Genomic DNA, 26,344 nt, shown 5'->3' with positions numbered 1-26,344 from the left:
TACATAGGTACATTCTACATGCGTGCCATTCTAAACGTTAAAAACTTACTACATATACATGTGCATGAACATACATGTATATTTCACGCCAATGAACAGTATAAAATCCAGAATCTAGAAGTATAATCTACACTCTTTAGATTTGCATAAGCCGACAATCAATTTTCGAATCAGTACAACTGATATGTGTAGCAGTTTAAAAATTATCATTAAGGCATGATGTTTAATTTATTAATACTATTAGGCTATTGATCAAGACTATAAAATAATATGCAACAAATGTATTTACAAAATTCAACACTACACGCAATAAAGATCTTATGTGCGAAAATTGGCAATACAATGTCTTGATTGGGCACTTGCTATCTACCTGACATATCATCACACACCACCTTTATTATAGGGAGGTGTTGACAGGGTACAGGTAATCGCTTCAATTAGACAGTTTGGCTTGTTTTCTTTATAATTTACGCCTTGCTAAAATTGTACGACACAGACCTTCCCTAAACAAAATTACCGTCCGGATTAACGGTACAATTTTCAATGCATTATAACGTTTTGTTGTAAAAAGTGACTGTCCGAATTTCCAGATTAATGATGCAAAATAATGTATAAAAATTCCGTTCCCTAGAAAAATCGTCCGGAAGGTGAAGCATCTGGATTAATGGCGTCCGGATTACCGAGGCTCCACTGTATATTGGTTTTTCTTTATTGTAAATGGGAATCCGTTCTACACATTTTGATGGCGGTATGAGGGGGCGGCAATATACCGAGGAGACACTGTGTGTGTGTGTTGGTGTGTGTATAAACTTCCAATCATCTAATCCATTACCTTCCTCTCCGAGTTCCACTCCTGAGAGAGAGCACTCACTTCCTCTTTATGAACCACTTCCTGCTGCTGCAGTGCCCTCTGTTGAGCTTGTTTAAGCCTCTCCTCCATTTCGTACAGCTCCATCTGGTGTTGCTGTTTGGACTCTGTCAAATCTTGTTGTAACTGAGTGATCTTAGATGAAGACTCATCTCTCTGCTCCTAAAACAAAAACCTTTGTTTTATATTCTACAGTGAAAGATGTACTATGTTAGACAAACTCTTACAAACCTTTTTGAATGTTAAGATTACAGACTCAAAGGTAACAATTTTCATGAAGAACACTTAACAAGTCCAGTTACAAAATTATCAGCACTTTTAACTTAAAACTTTGAAACCTGAATGACACACGAGTCCCTGCTTACTGGACATCTATTAAGGAATGAAAGTAATTTTCATTTGTTTTATATGATATAAAGTATGTTGGGGCAGTTTACGCATTATAAACCATGAAGCGGTTTATAAAATTGCGTAAACTGTCCAAACTTACTTTGTATCCTATAAAACAAATAAAAATTACTTTCATTCCATATAATTTAATTCACTAAACGGGGTTTGATATTATTTGATGGATAATTCTAATTGAATTTTATATGACGTGGACCAATATCACTGTACCAACAAAATGGAAATTGAACGGCTAGTAAACATATTGTGACGTCATTACTATAACATCATATAGCGGGACTACGGGTAATTTTGTTTATACAATTTAAAGAATGTTGATACAGTGAGATAAACCAATCAAATTGTTTGTAACAAGTAAAATTCCCAGTGACTTTTTGCCCTACATGTATTTTACCTTTAATTTGGCTTCATACTCCAATGTGACCTCGTCGATTCTGTCGTCCCTCTCCTGGAGATCGCGAGTCAGCTCCTCCACCACTTGTTTGTGTTCTAATAATAGCCTGTCCTCCCCGACATGTGACTTGTCTGTCGTATCAGAAGGAAACACATGTACAGTAAGCTATATTATGTACAGATCTGAAGAGGATTCTCAAGGAATGAATTTGATGGCAAAGTATGTATATGGTACAGATTATGCTTACATACTGCAAAGCTTAATATATTCTTTGATAATTATCACTTTAATTACATTTTCAGGATGAATTTCAAACAAAAACATTAACAAGAGGCCCATGGGCCTAGAATCACTCTTCTGATACATTGTAGAACAGGCAAAAATTCTCACTAACCAAGATTCATCAATTTATCATTAACAAAGTTTGATGATGTTAAGTCAAATAGTACCTGAAAATTTAAATGTAACTGTCCAAAAGTAGGTCACGGTGACCTACTTTTGGTCGACACACTGAAGACTCAAGATGCATCAACTAACAAGTCAAATAGTATTCAAATATAGCCGTCAAATTCCAAAAGAAGGCCACAGTGACCTACTTTTTGGTCGACCCACTCCAAAGACTCAAGATGCATCAACTGACAAAGTTTGATAATTGAAGTCAAATAGTATCTGAAATATTCAGATATAAACGTCAAATTCCAAAAGTAGGTCACAGTGACCTACTTTTTGGTCGACACACTCTGAAGACTCAAGACCCATCAACTCACAAAGTTTGATAATTGTAAGTCAAATAGTATCTGAAATATTAAAATATAGCCGTCAAATTCCAAAAGTAGGTCACAGTGACCTACTTTTTGGTCAACAAACTATGAAGACTCAAGATGCATCAACTGACAAAGTTTGATAATCCTAGCTTTCATAGTGTCCAAAATATGCATCTAAAATTGAAAATGTGAAATTTGAATGTCTGCAAAATTCAAAAGTAGGTCACTGTGACCTACTTTTTTATAAATATGTTTCGAGGCCTCTAGACGCATCAACTTACAAGGTTTGATGATTCTAAACCTCTCGGTATCTGAAATAACAACCTAAAATGTATTCATAAATGATTAGCCATAAAATTGAGAAAGTAGGTCATGGTGGCATACTTTTCACATGACGCAGTTTAAGGTCCCATGATCCATCAACTGACAACTTTTGATGATCATAGGCTCAAAAGTGTCCAAGATATGCATCAAAATCCATTTAATAATAATTACCTGCCAAATTCAAAAAGTAGGTCACCATGACCTACTTTTGAGACAACATGATATTAGGTCCTAAGATGCATCAACTGACAAAATTTGATGATCCTAGTCCTTATACTAAGCAAAATATCAAAGTTTTAACAAAACAAAATTTAAGGTCAACTTTGAAGTGACCTTGAGACCGTACCCTTTGCCCCAGGATGATGCCTTGAACAATTTTTTATCTACAACCTATCCTCATCCTTATGCATAAGTTTGGTGATAATTTGCCCAGTGGTTCTTGAGAAGAAGATTTTTTAGCAACCACTACTTTTGTTTGCATTTTCCCAATTATCTCCCCTTGTTAAAGGATCACAACCCTAATTTTATTACAAATGAAAGCCCTTGGGCCAAGGATACCCTGTGATAAATTTGACAAAAATTGGCCAAGGGGTTCTTGAGATATAGCCCTTTTTCCAAAAAGTTGACGCACACCGCACGCCAGACATAAGGCCATATGATTAGCTCTTTGAGCCTTCGGCTCAGAAGAGCTAAAAATCTATTAATGATGTGACCATGATTTAAGGAGTAAAATTACAAGACTCTCTTATGAGTAGCCATGAAATATAAACTTAAGTAATTCCCTCCGATTGGTTGCAAAACAGCAGTAAAACCCAAGACTTGACCTAGGATATGAATTCTATGACATTAAATTTGGCAACTACATTGCTGACCATAAAATCAATGGAGTAGTGTTTGAGTAAATTTTAAAATTCTTCTCCTTTGAATAAAAACCTAGAGATTTTCTGCACACACACACACATACATAATAGTAATTTTGATACTTTATTTACATATTACAATTGTAAACCTTTAAAGTCCAAATGACTGGAGTAAAACAAGTCATTATGCATGATTGTATTACGATTTGACAAAGTTTTTATAGAATCTCTTACCGAAGGCATCAGAGAATTAGACAGAGTGTTTATAGAATCTCTTACCGAAGGCATCAGAGAATTAGACAGTGTTTATAGAATATCTTACCGAGGGCATCAGAGAATTAAACATTGTTTATAGAATATCTTACTGAGGGCCTCGGAGAATTAGACATTGTTTATACAATATCTTACTGAGGGCCTCGGAGAATTAGACATTGTTTATACAATATCTTACTGAGGGCCTCGGAGAATTAGACCGTGTTTATAGAATTTCTTACTGAGGGCCTCGGAGAATTAGACATTATTTATAGAATATCTTACTAAGGGCTTCGGAGAATTAGACATTGTTTATAGAATCTCTTACTGAGGGCCTCGGAGAATTAGGCATTGTTTATAGAATTTCTTACTGAGGGCCTCTGAGAATTAGACCGTGTTTATAGAATTTCTTACTGAGGGCCTTGAAGAATTAGACATTGTTTATAGAATCTCTTACTGAGGGCCTCGGAGAATTAGACATTGTTTATAGAATCTCTTACTGAGGGCCTCGGAGAATTAGACATTGTTTTTAGAATATCTTACTGAGGGCCTCGGAGAATTAGACAGTGTTTATAGAATCTCTTACCGAGGGCCTCAGAGAATTAGACAAAACATTTATAGAATTTCTTACCGAGGGCCTCGGGGAATTAAACAGTGTTTATAGAATTTCTTACTGAGGGCATCAGAGAATTAGACAAGGTGTTTATAGAATCTCTTACCGAGGGCATCAGAGAATTAGACAAAACATTTATAGAATTTCTTACTGAGGGGCTCAGAGAATTAGACAAAACATTTATAGAATCTCTTACTGAGGGCCTCGGAGAAAGTGGTCTCAAACTCCTTCTCCTTCTCCGCCACTTTCTGGTGGAACTCTTTGACGAGTTGTTTGATCTTGGATGTGTGATCGTTTTCCCGATCCTCTAACATCTCCTCGTAGTGGACCTTCATCTTCTGTAGCTCCTCTTTCTGACCGGAGGAAGAGGACTTGGTCTGCTGGTCAGAGCTGACTTTATAATCCTGATACTCTTGTTGCAATTTCTTCAATGACGAATCCAACTCCTCATTTCTGGATTTCAAAGAATTCAGTTCCTCAGAATGGTCCCTGTTTAACTGAGATAAGGATTCACACAAGGCGGAGTTTTCCTGTGTCAGACTGTCTATGGTTTTCGACATCTCTCTTTCCTTTGAAGCTGCCTCCTCAAACTTGTTTTTCACAGAATTTTCACTCCCTTGCATCACCTCCATTTTCTGAACATGTTCAGCTATCACAGACTCACGGTTTTTAATCTCTTGTTCATGTAAAGTCAACAAATGCAACTTTTCTTTGTCGAACTGTTCAACAATATTCTGCCTCTCCTCTGACAAACTCTGCACTTGGGATTGTAACTCCAATATCCGTCTTTCCAATTCGTCACCCTTTGCCTGTTCCTGTTTCATCTGCTCCTCCACAGTTTCCTTCTCCACCATCAGACCTTCTACCTTTTTCTCCAGTTCCATTTTGATGTTTTCGCTCCCCTCCTGACTCTGTTTCTTAATGTTTGCTACGTATGCCTCTGCCTTTTTCTTGTATTCGGCTATTTTGGAATTTTCAGACTCCAGTTTGGAAGACATAGCGGCTAACTCTAGGGAATGCTTCTCCTGAAGCTCTGATATCTCCTGTTTAAATTGTTCAGTTATCACTTCTCTCTCTTTCATCAGACTCTCTAATTTTTCACCCATACTAGATAACTCCTCTCCACGTTTAGCGTCTGTGTCAGACAATTCCGTGACTGAAATCTTCAATGTATTGTTTTCTGTCACTAATTTTTCTACTTCACTCTTTAAATCACTAATATTTTGTTCATATTGAAGAACAGTTTTCTCCGTCTCAATTAACTGTTCTTTAGAGTTTTGTACATTACACAACCTAGCCTCATACTCCTCATGCAATTTGCTTTTCTCTGCTTCAATGTCAGATAATTTGGTTTGTAATTCAGTAAGTGTATTTCCTTGACCTTTCAAATCACTGACCAATACTGACTTTTCACTCTGAAGCTGTTCAGACTCAGATTTCAGCTGAGTCAGCTGATTATTAACCTCTGATAGTTCTTTCTTTAATTCCCCACTCAACACACCTTCTTCCTTCAACAAACTTTCCAACTCACCCACTCTCTCACTTAACTGTTCAACCCTCACTTCCTTTTCACTCAATATTTTATCTTTCTCTTCCACACACAACCTGAAGTCCTTGACCTCATTTTCCTTTGCAGCAACCAAAGACTCCAATTCTTGGATCCGTCCTTGTAACTGCAAGATTCTTTGATCTTTCTCCTCCGCCACCTTCTCAAACTCCTGAATCTTCTTCTCCAGGTCTACGATAGCCAACTTGGACTCCCCGGACGTCTCCTCCAGCTGTAGTAATTTGGTGTTGGCGTGAGTCAGTTCTTCTGACATGGCCTCTTTATCTGTCCTTTCCTGGGCCAGCTCTGTCTCTAACTCTGTCAATCTCTGCCGAACCTCCCCCGACTCCTGCGACATTGAACTGACCTTGGTCTGGTTCTCCTTCTGAAACTCCTTTAGTTTGGCCATGTACTTCTGCTTCAGCTCCTGCATCTTATTCTTCCACTGTTCATCCACTTTCTGAATCTCCAGTTTCCCACTCTCTTCCTGCTGTTCTAGTTTGTGCTTGTATTCCTCTATCTGGGACTCGTACTGCTGAATACAATCATGAAGTTTCTCCTCTGTATGGCTAACCTTACTGTTCAGCTGAGTCAGAATTGCCTGCAGTTCCGTGTCATTTTCAGACATTTCTGATAGTCTCTTTTCATACTCTTGTTCACCTTTTGATTTCTCCATTTGTATTTTCTCGATCTGTTGATTGCACTGGTGTTGAATCTGCTCTAACTTCTGAGTCAATTCTTGTTCTTTCTCTGCTAATTTATTTTCCAATTCTTTGACTTTAGTCTCCTTTTCCTGCAAGTCTTCACCTTTAGTTTGAGAAGTTTCATTCACTTCTTTCAACATTTCCTCCATGGATCTGTTTGTGTTGGTAACCTGGTCTATTTCATCTTCTAGGTTTTTAATTTGTTGATCTTTTTCTGATGTCTCCTTTTCATGTTTCTCGGACACTGTGTAAAGTTGCTGACTTAAGTCTTTCACCTGTTCCTCTAAAGCTGCCAAATTCTCTTTGTTCGTTTGCTCAGATTCTCTTAATGAATTTATCTCTTCTTGGTACTTGGATGAAGACAGTGCTTTGCTTTCTACAAGGCTGTTCCTCTCTGTTTCTAAACTGTTCATATTTTCCTCCATTTTTGCCAATTTGTCTTCTGCTTCTTGAAGTTTCCAATTCAAATTTTCAATAGTTTTCTTGCTGGATTCCTCAAAATGAGTGCGACTCTCAGTCATTTCTGTCAACAAAGTCTCCTTACTTTCCTGAGCAGATTTCAGGTCTGAGTTGAGATGTTGGATCATTGTCTCCTTCTGTGCGATGCTCTGCTTTAGATTAGACTGTACCTCGGCCATCTTTTCCTGGTAGTCTCCAGTCATTCTGGCACATTCCTCTTGGTGTTTACTGACCAGGCCTTCATGTATTTTGTCAAATTCTTCCTTTTCCTTCTGAAGTTTTCTCTCCCAATCCTGAACCAAACTCTCCACCTCTCTCTTGTGATTTTCCTCAATCTGTTCAATCTCTTGTATCTTTCTCGTTTCAAAGTTCTGCATAAGATCCTCAGCATTCAGTTCTTTCTGTTTGGTTAGCTCTGTCAATTTCTCTTCAAACTCTACTTCTCTCTGTTTTAGCTTCTCTTGGAATTCTTCTCTGAGTTTGTTCACTTGTTCTTTGTGCTGTGATGTCATTTCCTCTGACTGAGCTTGAAAGCTGACCTCTAGCCTCTGGTGGTTCACCCTTTCCTCTTCCAGTCTCTGCTGAGCATCTCTCAGCTCTTCATTGTGTTTGTCTATCAGATTCTTCCTCTCTATCTCCAAATCCTGATACTTTTGTCCACTCTCATCTAAACTGTCCTTCAGCTCCTTCAGTCTAGTTTTGGCTTCTGTTCTCAATCTATCAAACTTTTCTTTCTGTTGGTTTATCTCCTCTTCTTTGCTTCCAAGAATTTCTGACAGTTCATGCTTCTCTGTTTCCATCTCCTTCATTTTGCTCTCCAGTTCTTTCATGTATACAGCGTTTTCCTCCACCACTTTCTTCATGGTGTGGACCTCCTCTTCCTTCTGTACAATGGCTTCCTCCCTATCACTGACAGCCTCCTGCAGTGACGTGATCTTCTGGTCTAGACTGGATTTCTCCTGCTGAAGCTGCTGCTGGTTGGAGGTGAACATCTCCTGAGTCTCCTTCACTTTCTGATTTAAATCGTCATTTAATTTCAAGGACTCCGATAACGACACTTCAAAACTATTGATCTTTTCTTCTAAGAAAGATTTCTCTTTGTGAGATTGGGAGAGTTTGTTTTCCACTTTTTCACACTGCTTATCCAGCTCTGTAACCTTTTGCTCTGCCTTCTGTAACTTCCCTACCAGTTCTGTGATCTCCTGATCCTTCTCTTCTATCTGATTGGTCAGTGCTTTCATACTCTCGTCGGATGACGCTGATATGGCTGTCATGGTGTCACTGTTCTCCTGGGTGAGCTCGGAGATCCTGTCTCTATAACTCTTTTCCTGATTTTCTTTCTGCTCTATCATTTTCACAATGTCATTCTCCAGATCCTTTTTATCTCTTCCTAACTTTTCCATATTCTTAGTCAAAGTTTCCAATTCTAACCCCAGTTCTTCGATTCTAACGTCTTTTTTGGACTGAGCATTAGTACTTTCTGTCAACAGCTCTTCGTACGCCACATTGTGGTGTTTTAACTGCTCTTGTTTCTCCGATAACTCTCTCTCCACATGTTCTTTCTCCCCTTTGACTTGCTGTATTGACAGATTCATGGCCTCCACCTGCTGTGCTCTCTCCTGCAGAAGCTGCTCATAGTTTGACTTCATGGACTTAATCTGTTCTTTGTAATAACCCTCTAGCTCTGAGTTGGCACCCTGCATGGCGTCTTCCTGCTTACGAGTAAACTCTGCCATCTGCACATTGTGAGTCTCCATTACGGCCTGAAGCTTCTCCTGCCAGTGTTGGTCCTTCTCATGGAGTGATGCATCCATCTCAGTTTTGTGAGTGGCCTCCAGGGTTTGTAATTGGTGTGCTGCCTCATCCTGTATTTTCTGGATCTTGGTCTCTACCTCTGCTGATAGTTTCGTAACTGTGTTCTGAAGTTCCACCAACTCTCCTTCTAGCCTTTCTTTTTCCTAACGAAGATAAAAAGTAGTTCCAATGAATTGAAAATAAGATCGATATGCTTTCTTTGTTTTGTACTTCACATTAAGCACATTTATCACATCATTACTAAAATTGGCACCGATGGAATCTTAGTCTATAGATGTTGATAATCTACTCACAGAAGAGAGTGTATCCACTTGACTTTGGAGATGGTCCCTGAGGGAGTCCTGCTGTGACAGGGTAGCCATTTTTTGTAGGTCTCTCTCCTCCACTGCTAGTCTCATTTCCTGTTCTTTTTCTGCCAGTTTACGAGCTGTGTCCTCCTCCATCTGTCTGATCAACTGAGTATGTTCCTTTTCCTACAAGAAATACAAAACTTCATACAGTCAAACACGATTATAGCAAACCTCCAGGGCCAGCCAAAAACAGTTCATTATAACCAAACTTTAATATACAGTCAAACGCAGTTATAGCGAACCTCCAGGGCCATCCAAAAACAGTTTGTTGTAACCAAACTTCATTATACAGTTAAACACGGTTATAGCGAACCTCCAGGACCAGCCAAAAACAGTTCACTAAAACCAAACTTCATTATACAGTCAAACACGGTTATAGCGAACCTCTAGGGCCAGCCAAAAACAGTTCATTTTATCCAATAAAATTTTCATTATTTCCTCTCCAAGGGGAATAAATATCACTTCACAGTAAGCGTGAGTTTGTTACAAGTGTTTTCATTATGAGCATGTTTTACTGTATATATTGGTGACTGTACTGGTCAAATGCACTGTAGCATGAATGTATGCACCACTAACCGGGGACACAGTGTGAGACTCCATACCTTGGTCTCTGACAGCTCGGCATGACCTTTCTCTTTATCCAGTAGTACTTGGTGCCAGTATTGGTCCCTCTCCTCCATTGAGGCCTGCACTCGGCTGGCCACGTTCTTCTCTGTCTCCTCCTACCAAAGAAATACATTTCCTATTTATAATCTCATTTAGCTTTTCACCAGAGCAGTAATTCCATCCCAGGATTATCGATTTAACACAAATACATGTAATTCATAATGTGGAATATCGGAACTATGACTTTGTCTCCGATTCCATCGTGGCTTCAATATTTAGTATGTCAAACAGCTGATTGTCACTGTGTGTTACCTGCATACAGCTGATTGCTGCTGCCTTGGCTTTTGACAGCTCCTGAACCAAACTCTCTTTCTCTTCATCCATGGTTTTCTCAATGCTCTGGATCCTTTCCTGACTCTCTGCTTTCATCTTTTGGATCTGTTCCTCCATATCTACCTGCAGTTTCTGTTTTTCTTCCTTCAGCCTTTTAACGATCTCCCTCGATTTCTCCAATTTTTCTCTGGCTATAATAAAAATAATTATTTTGGGGGTTTATAAAACATATTCCAACGATACATTTACTGCATACTATGAAAAAAAAAGTTTCCGCCTAATTCTCCCTTGTCCCGAATAGACAAGTAAAAAAATTCTAAATTCTAGTTTCACTCAAGTGAAACTGGGTGGAATTTCTTTTTAAATATACATGAGTGAAAATTCCCCAGCATGTTTAATATTGAATGTTGAAAGGCAAAATTTCCTTCTATTCTTTTTTTCTTAAAGATTCAAATGAATAAGTTTGAATCTTACAATAATCTCGTCTTTTCTTCCTGCATGTGTTTCAAAAGTTTCTATAGCATACTTTTTAATGTCTATCTCTTTTATTCTCTATCTTTCTGTCATATGCCCCCCCCCCCCCCCCCCTTCCCAATTTGTATACCTTACAGTCCCCTACAACATTTCTGTCAAATTCTACGGATCGCCCAATTTGATTCAGAATGTAGCAGAAAAATAATGACAAATGCCTCTATAACTATATGACAAAGTCTAAGTTAACATACAGGATATAGTCAAAATAGATTTCTTAAAAAAGAAAGGGCATAAATATGGGGGGGTGGGGGGGGGGGGGGGGGGAGCCTATTTTTCTCTTGAAAAGTTGGGAAGGGGAAAAAAATGACTGTTTACTTTTACCTGCTTTCTCTAATTTGTCGATCTTTTCTTGGAATGCCTGATTCTCATGCTGGAATTGTTCTACCTGCTGGCGGGCCTGAACCAAATCTCTATCTTTTATTTGCACCTGTTCCCTGGCCTTGACAACTTCCTCATCCTTAGCCTGAATTTCCTCATGCACCTGTTGTTTGACTTCAGCAATGGCAAGCTCTCTGTCAGATTCCAACTGCTCAATTACCTCTCTAGCTTGTTTGACCTGCTTTTGAAGTTTTGATAACTGGTCTGGACTGGTAGAACCCTGAGCAGGAAAATATTTTCTCTTATTAGTGCCAGTGTAAGACAGGTATTACCAGGTGTGACATATATGCAAAATGTTTTTCTTTCTAGCACTAGCATCAGTGCGAGACGCACATTAGCATATGAGACAATCCATGTGGGACTTTTCTTTCTCACATTATCACCAGTGTGAGATCGACTTTACCCACGTGAGACAGCTATGTGAGATTTTTCTGTCTCACATTATCACCAGTGTGAGATCCGACTTTACCCACGTGAGACAGCTATGTGAGATTTTTCTGTCTCACATTATCACCAGTGTGAGATCCGACTTTACCCACGTGAGACAGCTATGTGAGATTTTTCTTTCTCACATTATCACCAGTGTGAGATCGACTTTACCCATGTGAGACAGCTATGTGAGATTTTTCTGTCTTACAATGCTGCGACACCATTGATTATGACATCATGTATTTTCTATGATTTACATTAAATTTTAATTTAAACAGTATTTTATTATGGTAATTCATAATAGGATTGGACAGCAGGCACTGCCTATATAAATCCTCTCCGTAATTTTAATAGATTTACGTTACATGGATATGTAAAATATTTTAAATTGGATTCATCAAATTTCGATTTGATATAAGATTATGCTCATATCGTGTCCATGCCCATTTAATTAAGACTACACATACCTTAAGTTTTGTTAATTCTTTGATTTCACTCGTCAGTTTAGTGTTCTCCTCCTCTAACTGAACACACTTCTCTTTATTGCCTCTAATCGTCTCTTTACAACGACTCAGTAAACCCTCCAATCTTTTGACCTTCAAAATTGGACTTAGAATTAAATAAATCACAAAAAAAAAAAAACCAAATCAATTTTCTGTGTGCAACAACAAAAAGAGAAAAAACAACCCAACATACATGTACATGCAGATTCTTAAAAATTGTCTTACTTATATTTTTGTCATTAATCCATGAAAAGAAATTTCCACAAGCAATAAATTTTGTACTAATGAATATATGAAATAAGTAAAAATGATTTAAATTTAAGTAAAATCAATGACTATGTAATATTGCAAACTTGCACAAAAATTAAAGCTCTGCATATAAAACAGATCTACAGTGTATTATCTGAGATCAGGGTACAGTTATAAACATGATAAAGACTGCTTGCATAATATTGATTTCGTAATCTTACCTTTTCTGTCAGCTGTTGTGCATCACTGTCTTCTTTTCTCCCGTCCCCTCCTGGGCCCCCCGTTACAGGGGCCTTAGAGGGGGACTTTTTACTCTTTAACTGTTCTTCAAGTTCTGGTGGAATTTCCTTTCCTTCTCTTAACAGTCTCACCTACAGCAACAGCACCTTTCTTAATCTCACAGACCACAAACACAAAATACTCCATGCTATACAATTACTGAGTATACATGTTTGTTTCACAAACAAAGAACATGACCCACGAACCATGAAAAATGGCCTAGCCTCGGATATTGATAATTTCCGTATATGATATTCTTCGAGATATAGGCTTTCTAGAAATATTTTTCTTTTCCCCATATCTTTTATACTTTTCTCTTACTATGCACACTTGCATTACATTCACTGAATATAATTATACATTGCTTCGCCCCCCTTCCCCCAATTCAGACAGTATAAAGAAATTGTTCTTAATCTCTGTTTTATTTTCATCCCAAATCACTCATATCGTAACTGATGAATTCAAAACTTGGGGAATTTAAATTCATTCATTACTCTAGAGTACCAATAAAGCAATTTGAGCTCATTCACACTACGTCATAACAATGTATTCCATGCATCTGAGCCAAAATAACAGGACAAAAAAAAGCCCCTATAATATGAGAACATATTAAGCACATGACTGCACTAGGATATTCACCCTGGCTTTCACAAACCTGTGTCCTGAAGACTTTAATATGTTCATCTTTTTCCTCTAGCATCAGCCTGTAATTCTCTTCCAGGTCCTTCTTAGCGAGCTGGTCGAGCTGAATCTGCTCCTTAAGTTCCGATATCCTCCTGAAAGCTCGATCTTGTGTCTGGGTCAGTGTGGTCTAAAAAAAAAAAAAGAGAGAGAGAGTCAGAGAGGATCATTAGCAGATTAAAGACACATAGAATTATCCAACAACTGGATTTAAAGACATGTATCATTATTCGCCAGCTGGTTTATACACATAAAGAGGAAAGAGCTCATTCTGGTATTTCAATTCCGAGCTAAACTAGATGTTGTTATGGCACGAATGGCCCTGCACTATAGCCAATTAAAATGGTGCACAGCTATACACTGGCATATCAACAGGAACAAAAGTCCCATTTCCATCAGATCATTAGCTGCTGGTCTGAAATTTTCAAAGTCCAAGGCTCTAACAGGAAAAAAGGTCCAGAAAAACACGTGCTTAAGACAATTTTCAAAGTCCAAAGCCAGAACTCAACTGAATTGCATCATCAGAGCAGAACTTGAATTTATTCTTTCAGTTATCAAAATCTAACTATATGTACGTTTACATAAAATAATCACATACCTTCACTTTGTCTCTTTCATTCACAACATCTTTATATATGTTAGCAACCTGTAAATTATACATGTATATTATTATACTTTATTTTACCAGTTAATTTAAATTATCATCTTATGAACAAAATCTATTTTTTTTAATGAAAAGTATAGGGTCTAGCTAAATCTAACACATTATAAAAAAAAAAACACATTGCAGTACTATATATAAAAGTCAAAGCAGTTTTAAGACATGCATGATGTTGACATTTTTAGATTACATCATACAACAAAGAGAGGATATTATTGGACCAATGGCAAATAAAATTTTGTTAATCAGGTCTGTCCAATCAATGATATCTGGTTATTGGCATAGGCAGTTTGCAGTCTTCTAAATGCTTTCTAATGAGATAAAATATAAATTTGACATTGTACATTAATATAACAAGAGTACCACCAACTGTACAACATATGCCCGTTAGACCTTCATTGCAATAGAGTTGTATCTGTATCCATATAAATGAAAAAAAAATCAAGAAACCGATGCACTAATCAAAATGAAGTGTGATCTGATTATGTATATTTCTGAGAGGGAGGTTGGGAAAAAACATCAGAGCAATACCTGTATTCATAAAAAAAAAATCTGAAAAATTGACCTAGTTTTACCCCTAAAGCAGGTCATGGTGCCAATCCAGCTGAAATGCAAACTGAACTTATATTCCTCTGAGAGGAAGTTTTTGACTAAATTTCAGGGCAATATCTGTATCCGTAATAAAATCAAGGTTTTTCTACTAAGTGATACTATGGCTTTGACCTTGAAAATAATAGGCATCCTCTGCATGGCATAAGGTGTATGTGTACCTAGTTTGACGGTCCTAGCCCCAACGGTTCGGTCTATATCCTGCCTAGAAAGTTTCCTTCTAAGCGATACTATGTTGACCTTTGACCTTGAGGAGTATGTGTATAAGTTCGACTGTCCTATCCCAGGATGAATTCTGCCTAAAATCTCAATAATTCAGTACAAGGTTTTCCTATTAACTGATACTACAACCTTGACCTTTGACCTTGAAAAAAACAATAGACATCTTCCTCTTATCATGGTGATCAAATGTACCAAGTTGTAAAATCCTGTAGCTTATATAGGGGTGATTTCAAGGTAACAATATAAAATGAACATCACCTTCGCACAAACTAGATATGATAAATGCAGAGTGATTCTATTTGAAAAAGAAATAATATATGATTATATGATAAGCATTTGACAATAAATTTTTTCATGTATACTGCTTATCACTTGATAACGGTAGTAAATAACGGCATACTATTGTGACATTTTCCCCGCGATGCAACTGTAAGAACTTGTACCTCGTGACGTCGTTTTTATTGTGATGTCATATGGTGCGAAGTGCACTGAGGTACATTTATACACAGCACTGTAATCGTTTTCGGGAAGCATTAACTGAACTGAGAATGCATCAAGTTGTAAGATCCTGGTCAGGAGCTTATGGTTCATTTTGCCTCCAAGGTCAGGACAGACAGATGGATGACACCATACCATACCATAATATGTCCCGTCTTTGACGGGCGTATAAAAAGATCTCCGAAAAAAGCTAATGAATTAAAACAGATATTTGAAAAGTATCGCAATTAGTAAACAAGACTATATCATCTCTTAATACCATACCTCCATGAACTTGGACTTGTATCTGATGGAACGCCTCTCATATTTCCGGATCAGCTGGTACAGGTCTTCCTTGCTATAGGCGTCCAGACTGGAGACTTGTTCCTCCACTTCACTCTCTACGTCCGACGGTAACGCATAGTGATGCTGTGGGCCAAAACTTGTGTTTGTGAAGAATGAGTCACTGGTAACAGAACTGATGGATGATGTCCGTGAGCGACCGGCTCGGGGCGTGTCATCTGCAGGCAACTGGGACAGAGCCGAGGAAAACTATAATATTTATAATTAAAAAATCTATTATCATTCTAAAGGCACAACACCTTCAGATTACATGTGTTTTGCGAACAACCTTAATAAGATTTTACTTATCTATACTTATGGTTTTTTTTAAAAATAACTTTTTAGCATTTTTCATTTGGAGCATGTTGACCTAGTAGATCAAACGGAAAGGAAAATTTGGGCATGCGAGACGTGTACTACATGTGCAATGTTTGTGATTTCTTACGTCGTTCGTTGTGTTGGGACTCTCCTCCTGTAAGGGGATATCCACCAGCTGCCCCACGGTGGCCCCCTCCCCCACTGACGCCACATTATCTGCGGCATTCAAATTCTGGTTTACGTTGTTTTCTTTCTTTGGTGTACTTTCTGCAATGGGTTCCCCTGGGCTTGGAGATGCCTCTTCTGTTTGCTGCAATATTAGATATAGATTTATACAATTTTACTGTGGAAGATCCTGAGAGTTATTAAACAAATTACCAACTGATGGTTAAATCTGTGATGGTTGACGTCTAATATATGAGCGAATGTGGTAGGACTGTTGAATATGTATTATATATTGTGTACAAGTACCTTATTTTGACGTACGGAGCTAATTCATGCGTTATGTTTAAATTCATACACTGATTTTATTATGTGTATTCTTGTACATACTCATATTCTCGGGATAAATATTATAACGTTAGTTTTGCACGTGTTTACATTACAAAAGGTCCCGGCTCGGGATAGCCTGGCCGTCTGTTTACGTTAATTTAAACATATATAACGCTGCGTATGGGAGAGAGTGGGCAGAGTGAAGATTGTAGAGACTGGAGAGGTTAAGAGATGCACTGTGTGGAGAACAAGAGTGACAGACAGTGACTAGATCTACATAATCAATTTGTAATTATCGGTAAGCCATGAATGTATAACGGAAATAAAAGAATAAACCTGTTTATCGTTGTACCGTTAGTATTTGGGCAAACCCACCCGTTACAAATCAATTGGAGAATAGGTATTTTGTGTCATCCAAATTATATTTTTTTCGGAGAGATAAAAGTGATATTGGATTCGATATAGTGCTAAGTAATGTCAGTTCATATTTCTGAAAAATCAAAAACTCTGTGTATACTTCATTTTCAAAGAATGTTCATCATGAAAGTATAAATTTTTCATAGGAAATTCGAACTACAAATATGACGGGTATGATCATTCACTTCACACTAAAATCAGACAGTGGCGTTCTATAGATCTTCATAGCTTGTCCTACTTATTTAATGTGCAGCACGTGCATGTGAGGAAGTAAAATTGGCTATATATATTTAAAGATGCACGTAGTACATAAACTTAGCAAGGCATAACATTATATTGCACCTTGGTCACGGCATTCAGAGCTCCTCGCAGAGGCGATTGCGCTACGCCCTGTTCCAACTTTTTCTTTAAATTCTTAAACATAATTTTAAAACTATTATAAACAGTACTACAACATATCGCCGACTACTTCATCTGTCAATTTTCATGCGTACATATGGCCCTGACACGTTTCAAATCATAATCACACAAATGTTTAAAACGAACTCTCTAATGTTTGAAAACAAAGAAAAGACTAGAACGCGGGAGATATGGGTTTATGCAATGTTTTGGTCAAGTTAAAATAATAATAACTGAATTGTGTGTCGAGAATGGATTCAAGAACGAAGTCCATTCAAGGTATTCTGGGACTAATGCAGAAAAATTTGGAGTGTTCCATTTGGTAAGCTAACCCCTAGGCCCCTGGATTCAATTGCAGATCTCGTGTTGGGACCGTATTCACATTGTAGTAATTATTAAATTAACAGGTCCAGTCCAAAGACTAGTTCTACCTACGTAGCTACTTATAGCTACCTAGGTATTTAAACCTACTTCAGGTAGCTATTTTTACCTAATTTTTCCTTTACTTGCATTTTGTGGCCAAACGCAAGAATGGAACAATATGGGGTATACTAATCTCAGCGAGATTCGTCGAGGCTGGATATTTGGACTGACGCCTCTTCCGAATCTCAGACCAGTGTCACATAAAGTGATTCGGGAAATCTTGCCTGAACTTCGGCCGCTTGTTGCGATTAAAATGGGTTAAATTGAATTTCTTGCCCGCTTCAACTTTTCGCCTCAGACATCCTATTAACTCCCTATCACAATGAAACATGCATTTCTTACCTTTACAAGGTGTAAATCCCACAGTAATTCAAGTTGGCTATTTTCGAAGTCATTGCAAACGGCCACCATTTCATATTTTACCTTCTCAACACTGAAGAGTTCCGATAGTTTAGGACGCCTTCTAATAGATTGATTAAATATTACACAGTTTTCTTTTTATTGCTTTTAATTTTTATGCTTAAATGCTTTGTACAAAGTAATTGTCAACCAATAAGTTCTGTATTTTCAATCATAGTACAAATTGTCATGAAGTAGTATATCGGAACTCTTCAGTGTTGAGAAGGTAAAATATGAAATGGTGGCCGTTTGCAATGGCTTCGAAAATAGCCAACTTGAATTACTGTGGGATTTACACCTTGTAAAGGTAAGAAATGCATATTTCATTGTGATAGGGAGTTAATAGGATGTCTGAGGCGAAAAGTTGAAGCGGGCAAGAAATTCAATTTAACCCATTTTAATCGCAACAAGCGGCCGAAGTTCAGGCAAGATTTCCCGAATCACTTTATGTGACACTGGTCTGAGATTCGGAAGAGGCGTCAGTCCAAATATCCAGCCTCGACGAATCTCGCTGAGATTAGGGGTATACCAAATTTTATTGACTCACTTACACTGACGATGAATTATAATATGTGTTACGGCGTGACCGTGTTTGAGGGCGAAGCAAACAAATTTTGACATTTAAAGTATCTATATCCAAAACAGAACAAAAACAACCTGAAGTTAGCACGAGGACGGAGCTGTATCAAAGCATCCTAATTTTGGATATTTGATCCGCCTATATATTGAACGCAGGAAATATAACGCAATTGATGTAAACAGTACATTGTGACGTCATATTCAACGATTTTTGGCCAGTTTTCAAGGAAAATGTCATTAAAGAAGACAACAAATGGATTAGTTTGCTTTTTCCAATCTTTTTCCTTTCTAGATAACCTGGTTTTTCGTCATCTTTTGATATATAAAGAAAAATGCACTTATTTATAATAATACTTTAGTAATTCTCATGTCTGAGATAGCAAATTTGCCAATTCTTATTACCTAAACATGTACATAATCATGCATTTGCATTCATTACAAATATGAGAAATGTCAAAAATTCCTACATTGAAAAAAATTTATGCTACTCATAACTCACAAAAATGTTTAAAGAATAACATTCCATTTTGTTTCTAAGTTTTTCATAAGATTCCAATAAATTATACTCTGTTTGAAGTACATGTCATATCTTATCTTGAAACTGTCTGATAAGTACATATACATGGTCTCTTATCAATACAAAATATGCATGCTTTTATTCAGATTTTTGAATTTTGAATTTATCTAGAAAGGAAAAAGACTGGAAGAAGCAAACTAATCCATTTGTTGTCTTCTTTAATGACATTTTCCTTGAAAACTGGCCAAAAATCGTCCCTTGACATGCTCCCAATAACAATCTTTGCCTACGACCCATTTATTTTTTCTGATAATTAGTAAGCTTGTTGTCTTTTTTAAATCTTTCATTAATTTGGATTTAAATAAACTCTATTGTAGATTTTTTAAAATTTTAACTTTAATTTCCTTTGTATATATACAAATTTTCATAGCCTACTTTTGAAATATCCCCGGGGAAAATCCAAGACAATGACCATATTTTTTCATTGATTTTAACTCAGGCCAAAAATAAAAATTGATTTGTTTGATGTACTCCGACCAACCCATGAAAATCGCCCCTACCCGATCATTTTTTTCAATACTTTTAATTTTTAATTTTTTTTTAATTTGGTTTCCAGGGAAATAGACATTGTTTCATTTAAAAGGTTTATATTCTCTAAGAAACTTTTTTGATGAATGTTTTATAGCAATAATTATTAAATCTGTCTTGTCCAATGTTTAATGAAAACATCAATAAATTTCTAAGTCTGCGTTTTTATGACAATAATCAATTTTTTTTTTGATACTGCAAAAAAAAAAATACCTACCTACCTACCCACCTTGAAAAATGTGGGTCGGAGTACATCAAACAAAAATATTTTTAATGATGGCCTCATTTTAAAAGTCATGCTTTACCTTTTATCAAAATTTGAACAAAATCTCTATTGTAGAAACACCCTTTTAAAGATAACTATCATTATGTTGAATCTGCCTATATATACAACACTGTACAATGTTCACAAAAACTGATTTTAATGACTGTATTTTTGTTTTCAGTTTAGATTTGTTGACAAACCCAGTGTCCACTAAATGTGATCATCCATTCTGCAGGTATACTTAATTACTTACATGTACATGTACTAAGGTTTATTCTGTACATTTCTTGTTTTGATGTTCTGTCTCACATAATTTATTCTGTATATTTCATGTTTTGATCGAGGCTCTGTATCACTGAATTTATTCTGTACATTTCATGTTTTGGGGTTCTGTATCACATAATTTATTCTGTACATTTCATGTTTTCAGGTTCTTCATCACTGAATTTATTCTGTACATTTCATGTTTTCAGGTTCTTCATCACTGAATTTATTCTGTACATTTCATGTTTTGATGGAGGCTCTGTCTCACATAATTTATTCTGTACATTTCATGTTTTCAGGTTCTTCATCACTGAATTTATTCTGTACATTTCATGTTTTGATCGAGGCTCTGTATCACTGAATTTATTCTGTACATTTCATGTTTTGAGGTTCTTCATCACTGAATTTATTCTGTACATTTCATGTTTTGATGGAGGCTCTGTCTCACATAATTTATTCTGTACATTTCATGTTTTCAGGTTCTTCATCACTGAATTTATTCTTTACATATCATGTTTTGATCAAGGTTTTGTATCACATAATTTATTCTGTACATTTCATGTTTTGGGGTTCTGTATCACATAATTTATTTTGTACATTTCATGTTTTCAGGTTCTGTATCACAGAATTCCTGAAGACTAAGACATCTGTTCCCTGTCCTCTTTGTAAATGTCCAATCACAAAACGGTATGTAATTATCCAATAAACAAATGCTTTGTGAATGTCCAATCATAATACGTATTAATTTCCAATCAAAAATTGAATGGTAGAAAACTATCCAATCACAATTCAAATTTGTTATTGTATGGTATTGCACAAGTGCCCAATCACAAAATGGGAAGTGATTCAATATATATATCATGATACAATGATGGCAATACAGATATTTTCAATAGTAATATACATTGATAGCTATACAGTTATTCTCAATAGGAATAATATGCATCTAAAATTATCCAATTACTTTGTATTAAACACTGCTTTGCAAATGCCATACTTCAAAACAGCTTTTTAATCATATAATAGGAATAATATACATGTACTTTTAAAATTATCCAATTACATTGTATCAAACACTGCTTTGCAAATTCCAAATTTCAAAACAGCTTTTTTATCATATCTAAGTCTTGCTTGTATCTAATCTTGAACAGTCCTTTTGATGTTACCCTAACATTTTTTTAATTTCTTTTGTTGTTGTAGAAGCCTCAATGACAGACCACAGTTGTCTCACATTGTGGAGAATGTTCGCTTGTTACTGGGGGCCTTCTCAAAAGACACTGGATACCAATGTAAGAATTGAGAGATTAACTACTGCACACACAGCTTCAATCTCTACGGGCTTATTCATGTAGAGAACAAAGTGTGAACATTTCCTGTTGTAAAAACAGTTGAAAGAAAATCTCATACCCTGCATGCAAAATATCCCACTGTTAGTCAATATGCAGTATGTACATTAAGTTGAATTGGTTTTACCAATGTTTTGTTTTCTTAAGATTCTCCTCCGAGGGAGACCTCCTCTGCTGATTTTCTGTCCTGCACTCCTGAACAACTACCCCATAAGGAGGTCAAAGGAACAAAGAGAAAACTACCTGTCTCTGACAAAAAGGTAAAACTCAGGAACTCTTCATGGAATTTTACAACATGCAGACTCGGATAATGAAATGCAGACATTCTGATTTAAATTACCATTCCTGCGGATAACTCCGTTTACCTGATCAAGACATAGGGCTCACGGCAGGTGCGGCAGGGGAAGCTTACTCCTAGGCACCTGATCCCACCCCTGGTATATCCAGGGGTCTGATTTGCCCAGCTCTTTATTTTGTATTCCTTATATAGGAGTTATGAGATTGATTACTGTTCGTTATCTTCACCTTTCATTTAGAAGAACAATGTCTACTAAGATAGATTTCTCAGTAGAGAGAGACTTTTGTTTTGTTCATTGAGGTTGTCTTTCTGATCCATGCTTTTCACTTTGGAACCTCTTTATTTCCTTGAAGCATCTGCAATCACAGTCCATTTTCAAAGTCAGTTATCAGTGTAAAAATTGACAATAGGTGTATTTTTTATTGGGTTGCTAATGATTTTTATAGCACACACCTTGCTTTCTTTACTATATACATGTATTATGTTCACCTAACCTTAATGAAAATTAGAAAACAAGTAATTTATGTATGTTGTAGAAGTTGGGGAGAAGCAATGTTCGCCAAAGCAAGAGACGAAGATCAGACGTAGCACTAGAGGTTACTGAGGCAGGGGATTCTGACAGACAGACAGACAAAGTCTGGGCAGATCTACCCTCCGACATTTCCACAGCCACAGAGAACAGGCCAGTCATATGTAAACTAAACCAAGAGGACTCAGTCACCAATCAGATTCTGTCTTGCCTTAGGTCAGGTTCTGATGGAGTTCTAGTTTCCGCTAATGGCGATACTTCACAGACCAACTTAAGTGTACCAGTGTCTCGAACACGTGGAAAATTAAGAGAAACCAAAGACAGAAATCTGTTTGATAGCTTCCCAGAAACTGTGCAGTCTGAAAGACATCTCCGTCCCAAAGATAAAAAAAATTACAATGAAGATGATCCAACACTGGAAACCTTTGATGAAGATCAGACTGAAAGTCAAGGTCATTCTGAAGCTAATTCACTGCCAGAAAGTACGCCTCGTGTTGCTATGGTTACACGGACATATGACAAACAGTTTGTGAATTCTAGAGATACGCGGGGTACATTCAAGGTCAAGGAGTGGCTAACCAGTAACCTTGGGAGATGGAAAGGTCAAGGCCATAATCAAGGTAATATGTTTTGTCAGATGGCATTCACCATCTGTTCATTGTTCGGAGGAGTAACACACCAGAGAAATCAGGGGGTGTTGATGAAAAGTGGAGGATAGGTACAATGATATTTTGAAATTGAAAACTTTCAATTTACCATATTTAGTTTTTGAAAAAGCATTTTGATAGATGGCTAAAACAGAATAAGGGTGAAAATTACTACTAACCTATTTTGAGTATCAGTTTTTGAGCTACAAGCGAGATACAGCACTCACAATTCTTTGTTATGTAAACAAGGCTCGTGGCATGTTTTTGTTTACATAGGGTAAATATATTAGTGAAAGTTCGTTTAAAGTAGATTTTTCAATTTACAGGTTAATTCTGAACATAATTAAATTATATAATTTCCAATGTTTAGCACATCTCATTTTGTTTTAAACATGCTATTTTCTATTAACCAATCTATATGTAAACAAAAACATTCCATGAGCCTTGTTTACATAACAAAGAATTGTGAGCTCTGTATCTCCCATGTACCCCGACAACTGACAATAAAATTTTTGCTGACCATTAGAAATACCTTAGTTAAGCATTCTAAACATTCGAAGTGTAAAAATGAAATTTTTAAAAAATTTCAGCTCAAATCGTGTCCATGCCCCTTTCAAGAAGTTTAACTATCGTTTTAGGGCAGAAAAGTACAGTTGCTTTTAAATTAAGGCGTGGGGTCATTTCAGACAGTCAATTTAGGTAGGAGGGATAGAAAATGGTTGTGTAAAACAGAGAGTAGTTAGATACAAGGGGTCGTGAAGGTGCTCTAGATACAAGGGGTCGTGAAGGTGCTCTAGACTATAATCTTTAAAAAATGGAAACCCCTGCTAGACTCGAACCCATTATCTACAGGTCATCAGTCGACACTTTAACCTACTGAGCTACATATTCCCAGCTAGATAATTTGGGATATTGGAACTAGAAAAGTTTTGGAACTCATCAGAAAAAGAAGTTATGAAAATTATGCTTCACTTGGGCAATTCTTGTATACAAATTAGTGATGGCTAAAGAAGACTCTTTTCTGATTCAAAAATATCTGCCTGGTTTCAAGATTATTTTTCAGAATCTTGCAAGTGAATGCCCTAGAACCAAAATATGATTTTTGGATCAAATTCAGGTGTTTGGTAGTGGAGATAAAGTAAAAGAAAAGTTTATTTCCTCACTGTCTGCATGTATGTGGATATTTATTTCATGAGATTTTCTCAAGTCATTAAAACAAAAAACGACCACTGTGAAAGGATATCAATAATCACAATTCATGCATCAAACTTCAGGCACGCACATGCAGCAACATATAACTCCAACCCCCACTTCTGCCCCCCCCTTTTTTTTTTCTCTCTTGACATTGTGCTTAATTATCATTTATAACTTTTGTTATTAGTACATGCAAAGATCGATTTATTAGCTGTTCATTTGATATAGTAGCGGTGAATGGTGATGGAAACGTAAGGTTGAATCGATGAATTGAACTCATACATGTACTGAAGGATACCGCCTCCCCCTTTACGATTTAGGGATTTGGACAGAACTGCTTTTCTCCCTAACTAGGATTTTCCATATAAATATAACGGCACCATTTTTCTTTTCTCCGTTTGTTCCCCACCCCTCAACTTCTCAAAATGGTGCTAAACTTTGCCTGAACTCAGTATATCTGATAGTAAGTAACCAACGTGTGCTTGTTCACTGAAAAGTTGTCCAAGTTAACGCAGAAAACGTGAACTCGTTGAACGTACCTAATATTAAAACGGGACTGAATCAGAGACGAAATAATGGTTCCGATAATCGGCATTAGATTTAAAAGGAATATACATGTATTGCTGATATTTATATTTTCATTAATGTTGCAAAAAGAAATTCAGCTATTATGATGATAATGATTTAGAGGTCATTGTGTTTGATGTAATCCAATTAATGTTGTGATATTTAGTACCCCAGCATATGAAATTAACATTGAGTGATGTGCATACTTCCAGGTACCAGTGACATGGTGGACACAAACAGCGTTGTAGAAAATGATACTGAAGAGGTTCAGAGAGATGACCTTCAGCTGGATGGCCTTGAGAATGATTCCAGCAAACCAGAAGAAGCACATTCTCTTGATGAAGGGCCTGTGGAAACAAATAGCCATCATTTACATAATGAAACAGCTAAGCCACCTTACTATCTGTCAAAGGAAATCCTCCAGAAAGATAAATTACGGACTGCCAGCACTGAGAACAGAAATCAGGGCTCACGTAAGATCTTCAAATCAACCAGAAACAATCAACAAATGGAAACTTCAGTAAAACAAAAGAAGGGAAAGTTTCTCTTTAAAAAAATCAAACCCAGGGCCGTATCAGGGATTTCCTCTGACCAGGTGAAGGCAGTGGAATCGCTTGAATGTGTGAAGTCTTCTGTGGATGCAAGCAAAGCCAACCTTAAGCTCAGGGAGCTAAACTTGAATACGTTTGGAAATGAGTCTGATCCGTATGAATTCAAGTCCAGCCAAGTTACTCCAGTGAAACCTAAAGTTCTGAAGAGACAGAAAAAAATGGACAAGCGAAAGAAAGGTCAGGTAAATGTTGTAATACAAAACATGTTAAACAGGAAGAGTGAGAAATCTATTCTGAAGAAAATGACAATGAATGGCATGGAAGTTAACAATGAGGCAAAGGGTGGTAAAGAGGACACATCAAGTGATAGGGGAAAGAAGAAGAAACTGTCCCCAAAAGTTATACAAAAGCAGATGGAAGAGGAAGTAGCTCTGAGGGAAATGCAAGATAAAATTAGTCAGGCTGAGGAATATGACCTTGTGACCTCTACACAGGAAGTGCTGGATCACTTGACAGAGGAAGAAAAAGGAACTGAGGAGGTTGCTGTAAAAAACAAAAAGTATGTGTCATTTAATCAGGATGTCGTCTTCTTTAGTAGCCAAGATCAGGGAAGGGTTAAGTGCTTGAAGGAGACAAGTGAATCTCCAGAGAGTACCAAAGACTGTTGGAATGGGAAGGAGAGAGAAGTGTCTGCTGAAAAGGAAACAGGAGGGGGTCGAGGAATTGAAAATGTGTTTACTGGAAAAATTGGTTTGACGTCTGATCAAGAATCAGAAAACTTGAAGGATTGTGTGATGGTAGAAGAATCAGAAAACTTGGAGGGAGCGAGTCATGAAGGGGATATGTCTCCAAAGAGAAAGAAAGGTAAAAACTGGTCACAGCTTTGCTCTA

General features: G+C 36.9%; 2 protein-coding genes across 8 annotated transcripts in view; one reads left to right on the top strand and one right to left on the bottom strand.

The window, feature by feature from the left end:
• LOC125666886 (golgin subfamily A member 4-like) overlaps positions 1 to 17,414 on the bottom strand; it is a 35,339-nt gene extending 17,925 nt beyond the window's left edge. For 6 of the 7 annotated variants that reach the window (XM_056152067.1, XM_056152070.1, XM_056152066.1 and 3 more), the window contains exons 1-14: positions 17,230 to 17,412; positions 16,106 to 16,288; positions 15,604 to 15,870; positions 13,948 to 13,995; positions 13,324 to 13,479; positions 12,611 to 12,760; positions 12,105 to 12,233; positions 11,152 to 11,428; positions 10,276 to 10,487; positions 9,960 to 10,079; positions 9,301 to 9,480; positions 4,680 to 9,150; positions 1,671 to 1,801; positions 833 to 1,030 (exon numbers count right to left, since the gene is read on the bottom strand). In XM_056152067.1, the coding sequence (XP_056008042.1) occupies positions 833 to 1,030; positions 1,671 to 1,801; positions 4,680 to 9,150; positions 9,301 to 9,480; positions 9,960 to 10,079; positions 10,276 to 10,487; positions 11,152 to 11,428; positions 12,105 to 12,233; positions 12,611 to 12,760; positions 13,324 to 13,479; positions 13,948 to 13,995; positions 15,604 to 15,870; positions 16,106 to 16,288; positions 17,230 to 17,310 (6,603 nt within the window). In that variant the 5' untranslated portion in view covers positions 17,311 to 17,412. Of the gene's footprint in view, positions 1 to 832; positions 1,031 to 1,670; positions 1,802 to 4,679; positions 9,151 to 9,300; positions 9,481 to 9,959; positions 10,080 to 10,275; positions 10,488 to 11,151; positions 11,429 to 12,104; positions 12,234 to 12,610; positions 12,761 to 13,323; positions 13,480 to 13,947; positions 13,996 to 15,603; positions 15,871 to 16,105; positions 16,289 to 17,229 lie in introns of all 7 variants that reach the window. The other variant, XM_056152065.1, reaches the window with a different exon arrangement.
• Positions 17,415 to 17,438: 24 nt separating this feature from the next.
• Positions 17,439 to 26,344, top strand: part of LOC125666401 (uncharacterized) — a 39,270-nt gene continuing 30,364 nt past the window's right edge. Inside the window, exons 1-7 of the mRNA XM_056152063.1 lie at positions 17,439 to 17,608; positions 20,239 to 20,292; positions 20,934 to 21,008; positions 21,522 to 21,610; positions 21,815 to 21,927; positions 22,502 to 23,114; positions 25,115 to 26,317. Coding sequence (XP_056008038.1) covers positions 17,538 to 17,608; positions 20,239 to 20,292; positions 20,934 to 21,008; positions 21,522 to 21,610; positions 21,815 to 21,927; positions 22,502 to 23,114; positions 25,115 to 26,317 — 2,218 coding nt within the window. The 5' untranslated portion in view covers positions 17,439 to 17,537. The remainder of the gene's footprint in view (positions 17,609 to 20,238; positions 20,293 to 20,933; positions 21,009 to 21,521; positions 21,611 to 21,814; positions 21,928 to 22,501; positions 23,115 to 25,114; positions 26,318 to 26,344) is intronic.

Source organism: Ostrea edulis, chromosome 10 (genome assembly GCF_947568905.1).
Source record: "Ostrea edulis chromosome 10, xbOstEdul1.1, whole genome shotgun sequence".
Classification (NCBI taxonomy): domain Eukaryota; kingdom Metazoa; phylum Mollusca; class Bivalvia; order Ostreida; family Ostreidae; genus Ostrea; species Ostrea edulis.
Note: the sequence above shows the minus strand (reverse complement) of the source record. Positions and strands in the feature narration are given on the sequence as shown.